Source organism: Pleurodeles waltl, chromosome 3_2 (assembly GCF_031143425.1).
Source record: "Pleurodeles waltl isolate 20211129_DDA chromosome 3_2, aPleWal1.hap1.20221129, whole genome shotgun sequence".
Taxonomy (NCBI): Eukaryota; Metazoa; Chordata; class Amphibia; order Caudata; family Salamandridae; genus Pleurodeles; species Pleurodeles waltl.
This window is the reverse complement of record NC_090441.1, coordinates 11,808,510-11,828,269: the sequence shown is the minus strand read 5'-3', so window position 1 is coordinate 11,828,269 and position 19,760 is coordinate 11,808,510. Positions and strand designations below refer to the sequence as shown.

Genomic DNA, 19,760 nt, shown 5'->3' with positions numbered 1-19,760 from the left:
TGTTGAGATCAGCGAGTGCAAGCATTAGTTTTTCCACATCAACTATGCAGGTCACAGACTTAGCATGAGACCTTATGTGATGCATAATCTGTTTATCGAAGCATTACGATGGCACAACTACAGACATTATGTTCCACTGCCAAGTGCAAGGTCTCTGATTAGTGTTAAATGTGGATGGAAGTACAGATTGTTATACATAAGAGTGTGCAAACCATAAACTTTAAAATGACAGGCATTGTCTTGCTATTTTAAAATTGTTGTTAAATGTTGAAGAGATTGGTGTAAAATTCGCACATTTTGCAATATGCCTGTGGTCTCTGATATCTAATATGGCCAATTCATTTCCAGAGCAGGGTTACATAGATCCCTGACAGTTTTCACAGGTTCTTAGCTGTCATAAACTTTGTGATCCAGGCAGGATTGTTTGTGGGAGGATGAACCTGTTAATGTCAAAGGGTTCTCCAGGGAAATCAGGTATGGAACAGAAATTATACAGTTGGCAGTTCTCTACCTAAAGCTGCTAAAATCTATATTTGACTAAAGACAAATAGATGGGTATCATATGCCTTCAATGTCAATTGGACTCCCTGCAGCGATCTGCTTCATGAAGGGAAAGTATTATTTAACTATTAAAGTAATAGTAATCTCCAGTGCTACCTTATTTTACTCGAACCTGAACTGACTTGGAGATGAAACTTAGAACCCTAATTCCTCTTGAATGGTAGATGGAGGTGAACAAGTACAGCCATGCTCCCCAACACCCTGGATAATAACTATTAAGCCAGAAGAAAAGAACAGGGGGCATTGCAAGGGTAAACGTCAGACAAAAGAGGTACGGAGGTAGGGGAATAGCACTCCAACCAAAAGTGTATTATAAACTTTACTGCGCTCTCATATGGTGAATTATGCCATTCTGTGGCACTTTATTTTGGAGTGTGATTGAGGCTGGATGGCCACCAGGAGAGTCATGTCAATCCAAGGTCGAAGAGGACCAGAGAAGCATACTATCTTAATTAGTATGCAAATTAGAGTATTCTTGCCCTGTGACCTCAATTCGACAAGAAGATAGCACACCTAAAATAAAATGTTGATTGTTTTGTAGGAAAGAGAAGAAAGAAAGCCGACCAGCTTAACACGTGAGGCAGTGAAGGGGCACAGACTTCGTTCAAGCACTATACTAGCCAAGCTGCTGACCCTTACTAACTGATGTCTTCTTGCTTATTGTGCCTGCGACCCACCAGTCTAGAAGGGGGACGTAGACTCTAGCATAAGTCTGTGAAAGTTGACCACAGGGTCCTAGACAATGCTTAGAATGAAAGGTAGACAATGCGGAAAATCCATTGCACACTTCAGAAAATGAGAAGCTAGGCCTGAGAGGGCCGGAACTGGGTTAACAGAACCAACCAGGCATGCAAGTGCAGCCAATGGGTCAGGACCCGAGAAAACATGAAAAGATGGAAAGCATGTGTCTAAAGACATAAGCATAGCCTTGGAGAATGGCGTTACCCTAAACTTCCACGTCAAGGTGTCCGCTCAAAAGCTCTAACTTTTGTCATTTGCGGCACGAGGCATGTTGGTGCACTGCCAAAGGGCCCTATACCGACAGAATTGCTAGAAACACTGAAAATTGAAGGTGGATGTATTACTAAAATGGTATCACAGAGTAACAGTTTTAAATGAATTAATTACAAACACCTTTTGAAGGCCTTTATTGCCTCAGTGACTTCATGTAATGAGTCTTTTCTCATGGACAATCTAATTTCGATGGAGGGGTGAGCCTACAAATGTCTTACCTATTTGGAGAACTACAAAGTAAGCTCTACTTTCTGGGTTACGGTAATAAAACATTTGTTGTTTTTTCTAGGCTGAGTTCTAAATTGCTCTTGAAACCGTCTGCTAGGGATATTTCCCTTGCTAAAAAGTGCCAAATTACAGCTAATCTTTTTGGCACTGGATGAGGTTTTATCCAAATGGAGGAAAGCAGTGACCTAGAGTGGCTTAGGTTTTCCTCTATTTCTTCATTGGCTTAATGGCATGAAGAAATGGGTCAATGCAGAAAGGGAAATGAGAGATCAAGAACCTACTACCCACTAGTGTCTAAGCAGGAATTAGCAGTATGGCTTGAGTATTGATAATGTGCTTCTCCTTGGACAGGCATCTAGAAGGTATGAAAGATCCACATGAGGTGCATCATGTGTGCAGCATTGTCTCTTATATCTCATCAAAAGTAGGTGTTAAGACCATTTGTGATGGTTGGAGTGACCAACAGTGCAACAGTACATGTGCAGACCTTATTGCATATACTTAGTGTTAGCATTGATGTTCTTGTTTTTTTTTTTTGTGGAAACATAACATCAATGATGTGTTTGAAATATTTGTGTACTCCTAACAAAATATAAAGCTATTGTTTAAAAAATAATTGCTATAAAGACGTGCTGACAAAACTAATTTCCTACTGGATTCGACTGGCTGGGCAATAGTCTGATGGACATGTTTGTCCTGAAGCAGAAACCTCATATTTTGCAAGTCAAAATGGAGAGGTTCGTGGGCCTGAGCCTTCTTACAATTTTCCTTAGCCATAGGAACACTGTCCATCTGCTGCAGAGCACAGCAGTTTGATTTATTCTACAGAAGGACTTTGAAACACATGTTACGAAATCTGCCTTTTGTGGTTGTCCTCTATTCACTTTCTCCTTGGCCCTTCATTTTTGAAGATGTTAGAACACTGTGCATTTCAACCCTTCTAATCAGTGGTAAAGTGATGGTGATTCTCTGTTAAACTTGATCAAATTAGCATATTCCTAATTGGTCTATTTAATTTACTTATAAGTCCCTAATATATGGCACAAAATACACTATAAGTTAAATACCATCAGTGGACTGCAGCACATATTTTGTCACCCACTACAATGACAGTTCAAAACATGGTTTCAGACCTATCCTTGTAGTATGACTATGGCAGTTAAACACTGCAATTTGACCTGTAAAAAATAAACCCCTTCGGCAGGTCAAATACTCCCTTTTAAATTTTAATAGGTCCCTCCTATGTAGGCCTTGTTGACCACCAGGCGGGGTGCATAGTATTTAAAAGTGAGACATGTAGAAATTCAATGTTAACATGTCCTTCAATTGATACCGAAAAGCTACTTTCACTGTAGCAGGCCTAGCTTTCCTATGCAGAAAACAAGAGTACAGATTAAAAATACTAATACAGCATCTCAGGAATAGTTATTAAGTCAGATTTTTATAAATATTAAGGAAAAGTAACTTTAGGAAGGTTACTCTATTCCTCCCTGAAATTCTTGGAGGTTGCATTTATATTTGCCCTTCTTCTTCTCTTCCGTCAGTCAGTAATTGGCATTTGAATAAGTGTGAAAAGGGTGTTAAGTGCTTCCCATAAGCAAACAATAGGCTGACCAGAATGGTCAGAGGTGACTTCTCTGAACCTGAATATTATGTGGGGCGGGATTGTGAGGATTCCTTTTGACAATACAATGTCAAACCCTCCTTGAATGCCAAATCCTGCTTGACAGAATACTGTGTTTTTACATATAACACAGAGGGCTTGAATGAAAGGGAAGCAGGAAGCTAAAATTAATCATGTGTATTTACTGTGTAGTTGCTGGAAAACCTTGCTTTCTTCTACCAGACTTCTGTTTCTGGGTTTATTGGTTGTAAAGTGACTGCCCCAAACTGAAGTTTGGTATTAGATATGGGAGGATACTAAGAGTACTATAGTACACTCCCCAGATACACCCCAGCGCTCTAGTTTAGCATGGCTGAAGAATTTCACCATCTTGAAAATGTCAAAAGTGGGTAGAGTTGGCCCTGGGAATGGACTTTTGCCCCATTGGTAAGGAGGCGCCTATGAGTCTGCCACTAACTTGTGTCAAACATAAATGTGGCACCTCTATACACCCAGTTCAAAACACTCCTGGACATGAGGAATAAAAGAAGCGTACTGGACCCCACTGTCTGTGACACGAGAATAGCCCTGAAGGACTGGTCCTGCTCTCTTGTACCCAGGATAAAGAAGCAGACTCCAAGGGTCATAAGGTTCAAGCTACAGGATTACATTATGCTATAAGAGGCCGTTCCTGCAACTGCCCAACTGGACTGTGGCAACTGGAACTGGACTGGATTCTACTGTTGACTTCTACCCAACACTCTGTGAGTCTCTAAGTGCCTCCCTTGAAGACCTGGGGGGCTTCACAAGTGTACTCCTGTGGAAAAGTTGGACTTAAAGGACTAAAGCCAGAAGGTAAAATCTTTGACAAGGACTAACCTCGTTGGTGTATCCGACACACGCTCCAAGGTGTTCAGTGTCAAATTGTGCTTAGGCCCTGTCCTACCCTGGCCATTGACTGTTACTGGATCTTTACATTTCTGGGCGATATTCCTACTTAAAACTTTAAAAATTAATATCTCTCATTCCCCGTTTTAGATTTTTATAATTTTGGGGACATTTCGTTTATTAACTATGACTCAATTTTTCTAACGCAGTTTGGGATTTTTTTTGTTTGCATTTTAACTTCATTACTCTTTTGGTACTGCATACACATTAATAAGTTAAGGCTATCTGCTTTGTGCCATTGCTACCAGGGAATTAACCTCAGGTTTACTGACTTTATTGATTCACCCTGCCAAGTGTTGTGATTGTTCCTTGAGGTGGGTTGTCTCCCTCCAAAATTAATAATCCAATGTCTTACATGCACTGTATTGCGTGAATACAAAAGGGACTTCCTCACAGAGGCCCAGATGGCCCAATGGCAACCGAAGTACATCCTCCTCTGGTTTAACTTGTTTCGGTGGTGCTTAAAGAGGCAGGACTGAGTATCCATGATAAACTGATCTACTGGAATGGGGTGCAGGCAGGCTTCTTGAAGTCTACTTTAAAGGCCTAAAGATTGCAGAAAGGAGAAGTCATGTAGACGTAGACGCATAGAAGCCGGGTGCACTAAGTCAACTGAAGAATATCTTGAACATAAACAGTTAGGCGAGCACCAGAGTTCTCAAAAAGATGAGCACAAATGGTCTTGGGCGAACCAGGAGGGGAGATGGCAAAAAGTGCCACATTCAGGTGTTCAACAAAGATTTCAGGAACGGTTGGTGTTCAAAGGATGAAAGAATTATACAGTTGACAATAATAGAGAATCCTGAAGGATGTGACTCCCCTCTATTTTGAAGTGACAGATATGGACACAGTTGTTCAAAGGCCTGAGACTCATCATGGGCTAGTCTTTGAAAGCATTGTGAATAATTAAGATTGAAATCACAAAACTCCCCTTTGAAAGGGATTCAGAATGGTAGCTCCATTCCTCAATAACTCCTTCACCTTCTTATCCACAAGAAAGGATTCTTCCATCATTAAAGAGTCGGGGGAGCCAGCGCCATTTGGCCAAGATCAGTGTGAATTGTGCGTGCTAACCCTGAATGGTTTGGAGCTTCAAGGATCTACTGTAGCAAATTTCCACTTCTGAGGAAACAGCATAATGCAGCTACCAACAGGCAAGTCTCAAGGTGTGAGAGAGGAAAGGAAGGAAAATAAATACTTGCCTGGGATCCGGAGGTTGTGTGGAGAACTGAGATGGAGCCTCAGTCTTTTCCATTGCTGGAGCCACCTCCAGAATTTTCTTGTTTTGAACAAGTGGCTCCACCCACCGTGAGTGACGAATTTCTTGGCTTCTGTGGCCAGTGAGGACTAATGTTGGATTGAACATGGCTAAATGAAGACAATATTTTTCCTTGAGGAAGAAATTGACAAAAAAAGTAGACAGGGCCATGTGAGGGTGAGCAGAAGGTGATGTGGTTATTGCTCTTGAGTACTTTGCTAGAGTGCATCGTAGTCATGGATGTCTCATTGAATAGTGCAACAAAAGAATGGAAGGAGCCGCACCCTTGGATGGTTATGAACAGTCAGCCAATCGGTATAGACTGGACATTTTTTAGCTAAGCTTACCAGGTACATGGCATATGCTCCAGGGCCAAGGCAAGGGAAACTTCAAGCTTTCTATTGAAATCTGTCAATAACGACCTCTGGACACAGATAAGGAAGAGGTGGGGGTGTTGGCACATCCAAGAAGTACATAAAAGAGGATAAAAAGTAGCAAACCCCTACCTACCGTGGCATAATAGAGCAAGGAACCCTAGAAGAAAGTAAAAGTACCTTCGAATTCTGAAACATTGTCACCTACACCTACATGAATCAGCTCACCACTAAAGAGATCTTTCCTTTCTTTTATTTCCCAATCTGCCAAATCTATGCTGCAATAGGAATTTACCCTACTGGGAGACTTTTTCGTCTTTCTGCCTTCCACCATATCACTGCCTCCATTTCCTTGGAAAGCCTCTTCTGCGCTGTATTCTAAAGCCCGCTTCTTTTTATTTTATTTTAATCACCACCTGCGTGAGACATGATTGGCCAGGGAAAAGAGTTGTGACTCATAAATGTCTGTGGGCCTTGTGCAGGGAACAGGTCACTTGTGCTAGGTCACACCCCCTGAGCGGGTCATATGCAAAGCAGCGGAAGGCAGTGTGCATTGTAGTAGCAAGTGAGCGTGAGGAGCAAAAACAGTCTCGCAGTGGTAGAGAAAGGCCATTGCAAGTCCAGTACTGAACAATGAAATTGCAAATGAAGTAGCATTAATCCGTGATGAAAGGGTATTGCAAGGTTGCAACATCATTGAATGACATGAAGGGTGAGCCCACTGAAGAAATAAAAAAATCATGATGGGTGAAATATGACATGGCCTCTACCAGAAAGGAAATACCAGAGGCTTGAGAAAATATAAACCAATGACAAACTAGTAACAAACTAAACAGGAGATAAATATATTGGATGTGTTTCTTTGAGAGCAGCAATCAAGAGGGTACCAATAAGGAGATTGCTGTTTTCGCGATGTTACATCATGGCCTCCCTTTATAATGTAGAGTGCAGAAGGGGCGCAATTAAAAGAGAATACATGTCATGTGTGCCCCTTTGTCTTGCCATAAATTTGTCATGGTTCAGCCACTAGAAACTTCAACTAAATTTAATTCTGAAACATTGAAACGTATTTATTCATATTGTGCCTACTATTTCGAACACTCCAGAGGACCGAAGAGTCAAGATATCGTTAAGAAACACACCCATTGCTAGTCACATGACGTCATCATCCAACTTTGGAAATCTGAGGTTTTTATTGGCTTCCTTTAAGTGTAAACACAAACACAGAGTTCACTTTGAAGGGGCCAGGTCTTAAATATGTGCTGAACTATTTTGAAAACAAATAGGCATCAGGAACAGTTGTTCTGCGAGCAGGTAATATTTGTGGGGAAATGGGATACTAGGTGTTAACCACAAGATGCATTGTAAATTAAAGGCTATTAAACTGGGTATAGGCCTATATGTGAATGAGAAGAGGGTGGCTCCAGGAACCTAACTAGTGGATGTCATCATTGACTATTTTTACTCTGCATTGTGGACTTGAGACCTCCCATCTTGCTCAATACCTGCATAATGAGTACAGTTATTCGCCTGTGCTCGTCTATTAAGACTCCACGACCATTTAGCCACTACCCTAGAGAACTTAATGCCTAATCGCGAGTGTACATTGGCGAGTTTTATTTGTATTGGAAACGTTCTACAATCCTGCACCGTATTGTTTAGACTCAGCCATCCACATAATCCATTCTTGAACTCAGCCTTAATGCATCCGGTAATGGAGAACCTCTGCAGAGTGTATTCTGCAATAATATCAAGTTACCATCCGCATTACGGTCCATTTAAACTGAGTAAATCACTGATTCACCAAAGCAGACTTCAGTGTCCATTCATAACACTCACCTGGAGCAAACTATGCAAGTGTAAAATAGTCTTCAGTGAGCTGCCTAAACTACTCATCTCCGACGTGTATAAGACACACCTCACAGGCTTTCTTTTTTGCCTTATCTCCAGATTCCTCCACTGACCCTAGCCTCTCACTGTATCACATTTCAAAACACTCGTTCTTATCCTTCAACACTGACTCTGACCAGTGTACCTCTCATCATAAGCTAACCCCAATGCCACCAGCAAGAGACCTGCACTTGCTTTATACTGGGATGTTCCGTACACCGAGATGCTCCGTACACCGAGATGCTCGGCTTCAGTGAGTTTTTTCAAGGCTCAAAAGCCTTTAGACAGTTTGGGTCGGTGCACTCCTAATTTCGCCTTGCAACAAAGCCCCAATATTTTTTTTTTTTTAAAAAGAACCCTGAAACGTAGCTGTGTCCACAACTTGTTCTGGAGAGTTGGTATCAGTGTTGTGAGTGAATAAGGACCAGGCAGCTGTGAGGAGATGGTCTCTGAAAACATGGTTCCAGCAACTTTAACTTAATACCACATGAGGGGAATTTAGACGTGAAGTATTTGGGACAGTAAGAAAACTCTAACCCTTAGTTGACTGGATCTTGTTCCTTCTATGTTTGTAGCCAGATGTATAGTTGTTGATGTAGTCGTGCTTAAGGCCAGCTTTGTTCTTAACCCCATTAACGGGTCCCATTTCATTTAACTAAAATCTCTGTGCTCTGTACGCTAAGGAATTTGTAAACAGATCATAAATGTAGGAGGACTGACAAGTTTTGATTGAAATTCAAATTTCTTATCGATATAGCATGAATAAGGGATGCTCAATTCAGAAATTCAAATGACTTTTTATGGATCAATTGCATCGTGATAGTTTTATGTGGTGTATAATTGTATTCTGTTTGTTCATACGGTGTTATTTTAATAGAAATATACATGAGTGGTAGAACATTGGTTTCTTTAGTTTGCCAGTATTCTGCCTAGGTATAGCTTGACCTAGGTTCTGAGGGAAATCACTCTGATTTCTTTTTTTTAGGGCAAGCTTACAACTTCCCGATGATTGGTTTTAACAGGGCTGGACCTTCTTCTGTTAATCAAGACCTTCTATGTAGGGGTTCTGCACAGGTTAATGATTTGTACGTGTGTAGTGCACAGTATAGTCTTTCATTGTTTTCCCTCCAGTACCGCTCGTCTCGGAGGCCTGTAATGTTTATTTCAGCTGTTATACACTGTACTACAGTTTGTGAGCACTCTCCATCCACGTCCTTGCATTCAGCAGAGGGGTAGAGTGGGTCTTATCTCTTCTATATTTACGACGAGTATTTCTGTCTCCATTTATAACTCATTATGCAGGCAGTTGAGTGTACTCCTTGCTGGGATGTTGGCAGGCATGGTAAGTCGAACTTGGTGCCAGGGCACCAAATATGTTGACGTCTGACACACTAAGACATTGGCTGTCAGCTCCTAGAAACACCGGGACTTAAACATGCGCTCATTCCAGCAGTTTATACCTTCCTCTTCCCTTTTTTCTTTCTCTTAGTTGTTCTTACACCTTCTCTATGTATGTCTCTACATATGCCTACATTTAACACTCGCAATGTTTCTCTTTCATTACGTTTTCTTTTTAGCTCTGTCCTGTACAGCTATGCAAATTTCTGGCTATGTAAATCAGCTTGTTTACATATTTTAAAGATTTTATTGGAGATTTTTGGAATCAGAAAGGAGTACTTTGGCAGGCAGAAGCAAACTGGCAAATGTATGAAGCAGATTGAAAAATGTATGACCTGCGATTACAGGTTACAACAATAGTCACTGGAAAAATCTGTATTTTTTTTCAGATTGAAGAGTCAGTGCGCAGCATGGTGATGCGCTACGGGAGCCGACTGTGGAAACTACGTGTCCTGCAGGCGGAGCTGAAGATCAACATTCGTTTGACACCCACAGGGAAGCAGATCCCAATACGTCTCTTCCTGACCAATGAATCTGGATATTACTTGGATATTAGCCTGTACAAGGAGGTGACGGACTCCAGGACTGCACAGGTAGAGTGCCAGAGTGGCATGTTCTTCTGTCTGTGGAGAGTTGGGTGGCTGCCTGTTCGCTTTCATGGTGCCTCTAGATGGAAAGGCAAAGGTCCCTTTTATATAAGGAGCACTTCATAAAAGTATTTTCCCCATTTGTAAGCATTTATATGTTTTGCTTGTAAGCAATTGGAGGCACATGAGGAAAAAAATGTTGGCCATGGATTATACAATGTGGTCAAGTGGGAAAGGAGATCTAAGAACTTGTCTTGTGGTTGTGTCTGACAGTGGACTCACTGGACTCCATCTCCTCTTGCCTCTTTAACTTGGTAAATATTTTAAGAATTACGTGCTGAAGTGAGTGAACTTTGCAGGTGGGAAGTTGCAAGTCTTAGGAACGTTTTGTAAGGTTGGTTTTTGTTGTGTTGCAGATGCCACAGATCCCACCCCACACAGTTTTGTAAGCATTTGTTCTTATTGGTCCCAAAGCTGATTGTGAAGAAAGGTCCTTTTATCATCCCTACCCGGGTGAACTGATGCCTTCCATCTATCAACTTAGTCAATGTTTTAACTTCACTGAAGATAAGTTCCATTGATAGAAGGCTGTATCTCAGGAGCAAGCCAGTTAGATAGCTTATGGGCGAAAGCATCCTTTCGAGGTCCATTCAAGCACGTTGTGTTGAGTGAAGAAACTGGATCGCTACTGATTTACGTTGCAAAGTAGCATCAATACTGTTAAAGAGGCCATTGAATGAATGAAGTGTAGGGGTGGGCGGAACACGCGAAGTTGCACTCTGTGCAGTTCCACAGAGTTATATAAACTCTGCGAGATTCTGCGTAATTCCACGAGCAGGCGAAATTGGGCTCGTCGCGCTGCTCGCACCGTTTTTTAGCACCGGGAGCAGCTTGTGCGCTGTAAAATCACCGCAAACTGCACCACACAGTGCACCATAGGGCACTGCTTTTTTCTGCTGCTCAAGTATATTTTTTACTCGAGCAGCAGCTTTCTCATTGCGAACAGTCGTGATGTGCTGCATCTGCCCGTGTTGTGAAATCTCACCCGGAGGCATTCTGGCGCCTGAAAATCGGACTAGTGGACACATTCTCTCGCCAACATTACACGTTGGAGTTGGTAGAGTTTTGCCTGAACGTTACCCTCCAAGCGAAACACGGAGTGGGCAGACCTCTGCGAACTCCTCCGGCAGAGCAGAATTTTTCGCCCATCCTTATAATGGCACAACTTGTTTCAAACCCTGGGAGACGCCATTAAAAAAAGACACTTTCTAGAATGCCTGTTATTACTGAAGTTCAGTGATTGCAGGATTTAGGGAATTAGAAGTGTTCCTTTGTTTAGGAAGGACCCTGTAACTCCATTTTTTATGGGTAGGACGTTAGGTGTTTTTTCTTGATATTATGACCTAACAGTTTACACTCCAGCACAATCTAAAATATGTGCAGATCCTGTCTCTGTCTTAATGATTTAGGTTTTTAGCATTTAATTAATTAATACACAAAAATAAAGGTAATTTTAGGATAAATTCAAGACACTTTCACACAGTTATTAGTTGCAGCGATATCCCTCTTGTCAAGGTTTGGAACTCCAAAGACGAGCTAGAAAGTAAAGGACTCCTAATACCCAGGGGTGCAGCTAGCAATAGTGCAGCAGGTGCAATAGCCCTAGGGCCCAGAGTTGTGAGGAGCCCTCCGAGCCTGAATTGTAACAGTTTTTTATTAGTAAACCAGGGGGTGGAGGTCCATTTTCCGTGCTTGCATTAGGATCCAGGGCTCTGTGTACTCCGATATTGCAATGGATGAGGATTGGAATACCTGAAGATCTACTGACCGTGTTTAGTGAGTGAGAATGTGTGTCTTAATCACTACATGTGACAAGGACACAGTGAGAAGTTCTGTTAGTGCAATGCATGATAAGTTACTTTGTGCCTAAATCATTACATTTACTCCATAGTAATTATTTTTTTGTCTTAAATTTGACCAAATGTATACATCACATTTGTATTCAAGAGCTAGAAGCTATGCTTGGATTATTTTGCTTCTAAACCCTTGTCGTTTTAGCAGCCAGGAGAATCTTAGATCTCACAGTGGGCCAATCACAAGTTGCACAGTATAGCCAGGTGGTAAATTGGCAAACAAAATTATCTTTTCGCTGGTATAGTACTCACTCACATGCTAACCCCCATTTCTTGGTCATTAATTTGGTTTAGCATGATGGTAACACAAAATGACCATTTTGGCCTAATCACCTGTGCTTAGATTTTACGACACCGGTAATCACAGCCAGAGCACGATTACTATTTCACTCGAAATTGGTCTCAGTGTGATAGTGTGAGGAAGCTCTGATGAGTGCTGAGGGCTTCTGGGGTCACTGTCGGTACCAGAGGCCACATCTGGTTCTTCTTCCGTATTTTCCCATAGTCTGCTTCACCTGGGACAGAGCAAGTGCATGTAAACAACTCACAGCCTCCCAACATTTATTCTTTTTTAGTTGGTTAAACTCTGCTTTTTTTCTCCCTAACTTGCCGTTCTTACTCTTTTGACATAGTGACATACAATTTCTACAGAGAATGGGGAAAGTTAATTGTCATTTGGTAGGAAAGAAACCCCAGTCTGTAAACTACTGCTAAATTCGACTCCATCTTGTTCAGAGACTTTCAGTTTTCCAATGGAATAAGTTTGGAGAATTATTCTAAAGAGGGCTTAATTGTTTTCGAAAATGTGGTTTACTTATGTAGTGAGATTTTTGAATAGCACATCATAGTGTATTTACATACTCTCTAAGCATTATGTGAGCCATGACCGTTTCTCCCCAAATGTGTACTTTTAAAAGTTCAGATAGTTTAATGTGATGATACCTGTGAATAAGTTCACAAGATTTTTTTTTTTGTATACCTCATTCCAACGGTTCTTACCTGTGGTCTGTTATACATACCCAGTAGGGGCCACAGCTATTTAAAACAATGAAACGAATTTAACAGATTAATAAAGTATGTACAAATAAAAAGCAATATTTTAAAAATCTTGAAAAATTGGTGAACGTGAAGGAATTGTAATTCGGAGGCTGAAATTAAAGTTAGTATCCTAAGCCTGATTTGTGGGAGCAGCACAAGCACAGCTACCATAATTTAGTATGGACGATTGGTGGCCTCAGGATTTAAACATATCTCTTCATTTATTTAAAAGTGAAGTGATACCCTTCCTATTAAAATGAAACTTCTGATTCTAACAGATACTTCTAACTGCAGATTGCTCACCTTTCGGATATTACCTAAGCGCCAGACTAGATCTGGACAGCTTTACAGCAGTGCTTCTACGCAGGGAGACGGAGCGAAGCCTCATATAAGCGCCACCCCTGTGAGTCAATGTCAGTTCCTTTATTTCTCTCCCTTGAATGTGGATCCAGAGCTCCACTCCTTTTTTTGTCAATTTGACGAGTTTTCCAAACTAAAATCCAGTGTGCAAAGGAACCATGACCCCACCCAAGACTGCAGGGTCCACACCATGCTGTGACTGTTGTAAACAGATGTCAGGTGTGCCGCTGGCATTTGGGCTCAGGACACAAGTCCAGGTCATGTGAAGAATGCCCTCATGCACCCAAAGGCGATCGAAGACCGCGAAACAAAGCTGTACGTGGCTGAACATTGAAAGAAGCCACAAAAGTCCTGCTCCCGCTCTAAGCTGGGTCTGTGGACCCATTTCCACTCTCAAGGCACATCCTGCGACAGCCCCTCTTCGTGGTCAAAGTCATCTGGTAAGTCGAAGTGCAAGCCAGAGTGGAAACACAAGACGACAAAGTGGGACTTAATACCATCTCACCACTCTCTTCCTAAAGAGAAGTTGCGAGGGCGTCAAAGTGCCACTTGAACTCGATCCTCACCTCCAATTAAGGAGCCTATCCCACGATTAGTTCCGGGCATAGGCAGCACCTCTGCAAGTCGAGACCTTTAGAGAGGCCATGTAGCACATTTCCAGCTCCCACTGGTATGCCTTCAGGCCACAAGGAGGCACAGGGTCCTCCAGTTAGGTTACTGTGGGTTGATCCATCCTTTACACCGTCTGAGCCCCAGGAAACCTGGGGTTCCGCACCAACTCTGGTACTAACTTCTGTTCTTGTTCCAAGTCCTGCAGTTATCCATTCACCTTTCATGCCGATCCCAACATCGCTGGCATCGGAAGTGGATCCTATGCCGACTCTAGGTTTCTGATTCCGAGCCAAATTTTCCTCAACCCTGACCTAGGCCATTCTAACTCCACTTTAGTGCAACCAGTTCCCATACAGTCTGGTTTAGACAAAACCCTATCTCTATCATGGGACGACTGCGTTTGTTCCACTGGTGGTTCGGTTCTGACTCTGGCCACAGATTTGTGTCACTTGGAAACGACAATGGAGATGATGGGGACCATTTACCACCACATTATGATGATAAAAGCTTATAGTGAGATTTGCGAGAGGACAGAGGGCTTGATAATTCCCCTGAAACGGGGTTGAAATCCCCCCTTCGGCCGTCCACGGAAAAGAGTGCTTCCTTTGTGATAGTCATCAGACGTGTTGTTTATGTCCTGAACTTACAATACCCATTTGTTGTGGTTCAAACAGATGCGCTTACGGATGTCCTTCAGTCTGGGCTGACTTGTTGTGAGCCCATACTGCTGTTCAATGCAGCCCTAACTGACATCTCTATAGGCACTTGCTCTAAACCTTGTACTTACCCACCTGTGAACGGACAGGTGGCTTGCGTGGCAGATCATCTCCTCGCAACTCTGATTTTTTTACCCTTAACCTTAGAGTTTGGTGGTCCAAGCTTCCACCAGCAAGGTGAATCCTAACGTGTTCCTCACAATGCCCCCTGAGAGGGAGTCAAAACGTTTTAAGGCATTTGAGAAAAACCTGTTCTCTTCAGCCACCCTAGCTTGAGGTCAGTCTTTGCCAGTTGCCTTCTGAGCCTTTCTATGCATGCCTTATGGGATATGGTCAGCAAGGTTTTGCTGACGGTCCCGAAAGTTTAGCGCCTCCTTGGCTCACACCATTCAAGATGGTCAGGATGCAGCTACATATATGTGATTCATGCAGGTCTGGACACTACTGTTTTCTTGGGACAAGGAGTTGGCACTAGTGCAGTGCTCTGTCACCAAGCAGAGATGAGATCCGCAGGCTTTTTGGGAGACGTACAGGTATCCCTTGTGGGCATGCCTTTTGACGGATCCCATTTGTTTGCAAATAAGCTGATTTTGCCCTGGATCGCTTCACAAAAAGCCATACCTTTCGTAACATTCTTTGTGCCATCCACCCCCTGCCAGACTATTCCCTCATCAGTTTGCAGTTCTGAGGCTACTCCAGAGGTTTGGCATATAGAAGGTGGCTGCTCCCTTCTCCCCACCCCGCCCTCCATCCTCTGCTGTGGCATCTCATCCCTTTTGTGTCCAGGACAGGAATCAGGCAGATAACGTGCAGGCCACCAGGGGAACATTTCTGCCCAGTTTCCCTGCCCTGCTACATCAGTCTCCAACCAGATTTAGTTTGCCCTTAGCAGTACACAACTACCCTGGGAGTGTCCAGATCTGATATTTTCTCCCAAGGGGCCATTCCTTCACATCCAAGAAAAGAGTACTCCAGAACTTCCAGCAATGCCATGCCGTACTATTTTGTTCTGACCTTTTACAGCTTTCACCCACATCGAGTGGCTCTCAGAAGAGGACCTATACATCTTACCACAAGAGTTGCAGGCTCTCCTATCCACAGGGGCCATTCAGAGGGTACTGGTCTTGGAATTATGGATGGGTTGTTACTCCCGCTATTTCCTTGTGCTGAAGAAAGAAGGAAACCTATGTCTTATTTTAGATCGTTGCCCTCTGAATTCCTTCCTGCAGAAGGATGAATTCAAGATGCTCAGGTTCTGTCTGCCCTGGATCCGGGTGACTAGATGGTAGCCTTTGATCCAATAGACACGTACTTTAATGTGCCCGTTATGGAGTCCCATTGACGTTACTAGTGGTTCAAGGTCAGACAAGCATTTTCAGTTTGTTGTGCCCTCCTTTGACATTACAAATGCCCCTCCTGTTTTCACGAAAGTGATGGCTGTGGATGCTGCCCATCTTCAGAGGTTGGGGATACCATTTTTCTCCTACCTTGATGACTGACTGTTGAAGACAGGCTTGCCACGATCAGTTGTAGACTACCTCCAGACTACATTGAATCTCCTGACATCATTGTGGGTCTCGATCAATGAACTGAAGACACACCTGACTTCTTCACAAAAACGTCCTTTTATAGGAGCGGTCTCAGGCATGGTGCTGTTCATTGGGTTTCCTCCAGTGCAATTAGTCCAGGACATTTGGACTATGATCCTTATGTTTCAACCTCTGTCCTGGATCTCGGTGAGAGCAACTCTGAGACTTCCTGGCCTGTTGGCTTTGTATATCCAGGTCTTCCTCCTTGCCAGGTGGAATATGTGTGCTCTGCAGTGGATAGGAAGCCTCAATAGGCCCAGCACCAAGTGAACCTAGTGGACGTCATACATGTTGCAGAAGAGAATGCACCAGATCTGCAGTGGTGGCAACTCGACCGCATACTGACCAGCAGCAGACCCCGCTCCCTTCTTCACCCAGAGCTGAAGGTGATGACGGATGCGTCACTGCTTGACTAGGAGAGGTGGACATCAGATGGCTCTGGTCTTCAGCGGAAACCCTGCCCCACATCAGTTTGTTGGAGCTACAGGCCATCCACCTAGTGTGGAAGACCTTCTTGCTGTTCATCAAGGCATGCCTGGTACAGGTACTCACAGACAACACCACCATATGGTACTGCTACAAGCATAGAAATGGGGGGTCTTGAGTCCTGTGCCAGGAGGACCTTCGCCTCTGGAGTTGGCTGGACCGTCAGGGCATTTCCTTGATTGTGAACTACCTGGTGGGATCTTTAAACACCAGGATGGACGAACTCACTTGGCAATGCCTGCCATATCACAAATGTCGGTTGCACCCTGAAGTGGCCCAGGGCATCTTATGGGGGGGCGAACTGTGGCTTGACCTTTTCACCGCAGTATTGTGTAGTGAGATTCCCAAGAATGCTCTCTATAGGAGACACATTCAAATTAGAGAGGAACACAGGACTCCTTTATGACGTTTTACCTTTTCTTCTGCCCCAAGTTATGGCGACGATCATGAACAACTAGGTCCAAGTCATCCTGACAGCTCCGGATTGGGCCAGGTGAGTGTGGTATCCGGAACTCTTGGACTTGTGCAACTGTCCTCTAGTCAGGCTGCTGTTTCAAGAGGATTGTCTGTCGTAGCAGCAGGGCACCACATCCCCATAATCTATACCTACATGCGTGGAAATTGAGCAGCCGCAGTTGCTTATGTTCGATCTACCACCTGAATTTGTGGATGTCATCCTTGCAGCCATGTGGCCCTCTACAAAGTTAAAAGTTGTGACTCCTTTCCATGTTGGGCAATCCATTACCCTCTCAATGTTCCTTGCTCCACTTCATCCATCGAAAGAGGAGAAGAGGCTCCATCGACTGGACCCCATAAGATTTTTCAGCTTTTAAATTGATTGCATCAAAGACCATCAGTTGGACGATAAGCTTTTTGTGGGGTACTTGGGGGCAAAGAAAGATGAGGCAATGCAGAAAGTGACTTTGTCAAAGTGGATAATCCTCTGCATTAAGATCTGTTACTCTTTAGCCAAGAAGCAGCCTCCGAATGACAGAGGGTTCACTCCACCATTGCAGTGGCTGCTACAACTGCGTTGGCAAATGGATTACTTGTTCTTGACATTTGTCAGAGTGCTATGTGGGCGTCATTGAACATGTTCAGGAAGCCCTATTGCCTTTCATCCTTGTGTGACAGGAAGAGCATTTAGCTTGTTCAGTCCTGCAGGACTTTCTTGCCTCAGCCAACTCCACATGCCCTCCACCGTGGGCGGTACTGCTTTGGTATCAATTCTAAAGGTAAGGAATCTGTGGTTAGAAGTATTCATCAGAAGAACAAATCACTTACCTTCGGTATCGCCCTTTCTGGTGGATACTGTAGCTACCCACTGATCCCCCACTGCCCTCCCACTTCCATGTTTTGTGGAGTGGTCTCATTTTACCATCTAAAAAGGTCCCAAATTAGAGATCTGCACCCTAGTACCAAGAATTGGTTTGTCCACCATGTCTGAAAGTGCAGAAAGAGTCAAGCAACAAACTTACATTGACATGGAAGGGTTGCACTTTACAAAAATGTATTTATTGAATTTTGTATGTATTACAAATCCACATATCGCGTACAATGACAATACTCCTGGTCAGAGAAGGGAAGTCAGCTACAGTTTTCACGTTCCAACATGTGCAATGCAAAAGAGAAAAGTAATCAACAACCTGACCTGTGTGTGTGTATATACAGCCCGTTTCCTCCTCCTCCCCGCCCCTCCCGCCTCTCAATGTCCCACTGGTTTCTCAATCTGTTATCAGAATACTCTCTTGTTCAGTGATTCAGGCGGTGCCCCATGGACAACCTCTGGTCCCCATGTCTCTGTCTTCTCATATCCCTCTAGGTAGCGGGTGACGGGTGGGCTGAGTGCCCCCTTTGCTCCGCCCAGCTCCCTAAATTGTAGGACGGTGCCATCATGTGGGGCGGTCATCTGATTTCACTTCTAGTTTTACCTGGTAGACGTCCCAGCGGCTTGGTGTTTTTTTTATCCTGTCACCTTGTGCGCAGCATTCTGTGCACTGTTATATTAGCTGCGGCCCATTTATACATTTGGGTACGCCATCTTTGTATTGGAGGTGCTGTGGGTGATTTCCATGGCTATGCATTGCTTTGCTAGAATCAAGGCTAAAATTTGAAACCTCATCACGCTCTTTGTCTTCTTAGTAACGCACCCTATGTCAAGAATACACTGGAACGGGTCCAGTGGAAACAAGCAGCCCATTACCCTTGTCACCGTCTGTGTGACTTTCTGCCAGAAGGGGAATATCACCACACAGGACCATGAAGTCTGCTTCCTCTCTCCCGCAACTAGGACACTTACTATTTGCCCCTGGATGCATCTTCCTGATCCTCTTTGGGGTTAGGTATGTGTGGTGTAAGAATTAAACTGTATACTTCTAAATCAAGCATTTCGTGTCATCTGCCTGACTGATTGAAGGCATCGGTCCATACCTTATCTGGGATGTCGGTTGTCAATGCAGTCCTCCACCAGTCCCCCACCCGTTTGTCTTCCCAGCGGGGTGCCACCGCAATGCAGTATATAAGTATGTAATGGCCTTGGTGCAATCCCACGGTCATTACCGCCTCAAGTGAAGCTCTCAATCAGAGCCCGTGTCCTCCATATTACCCCACTGAGGGCCGAGTAGAACACAAACTATTCCAGTCCCAGTCTGTAATCTAGTAACAGTTCTTTGAATGTATGTAGATCCTCGTCAGACATCATGTCTGCCTAGGAATGGATTCTGCCTCCTCCCAGTCCCTAGTCCTGTAAGTCACCTCCAGGCCCGAACATTCTGGCATCGCCCATATGCACATTCTGGCATTGCCCATTTCAGAAGTTTAGGGGCATAGGACGTGGCTCTTGCATCTTCACAGGCATATCACCTCTGTGTGCTTAGAGCCACTTGCAATAAAATACCGTCTGAGACGCTGAAGGGAGTGGTGTACAGTAGTCTGTGTAGAAGGAGTTATCTACCCAGTTCATGCAGCACCCCTGAGTGTTCCAGTTGTGGAGCATGGGCCAACCACTGTAGCTGGGTTGCCACATAATACAGCTCGTACTTGGGGGCACCCAGCCCACCTTTGTCTAACAGGGAGTATAGTTTGTTAAGGGCCACATGTCATCTGCTGTTACCCCATATCAGGTCCATATCAGATTGTTAATAAGCCCTGCAGTTCCCTGAAGAACGACTTCTATATGACCACTG

At 43.7% G+C, this 19,760-nt stretch overlaps 1 protein-coding gene across 5 annotated transcripts in view; it reads left to right on the top strand.

The window, feature by feature from the left end:
* Positions 1-19,760, top strand: part of ACACA (acetyl-CoA carboxylase alpha) — an 895,081-nt gene that overhangs the window by 451,840 nt on the left and 423,481 nt on the right. For all 5 annotated transcript variants that reach the window (XM_069226569.1, XM_069226573.1, XM_069226571.1 and 2 more), the window contains one exon: positions 9,664-9,867. In XM_069226569.1, coding sequence (XP_069082670.1) covers positions 9,664-9,867 — 204 coding nt within the window. The remainder of the gene's footprint in view (positions 1-9,663; positions 9,868-19,760) is intronic.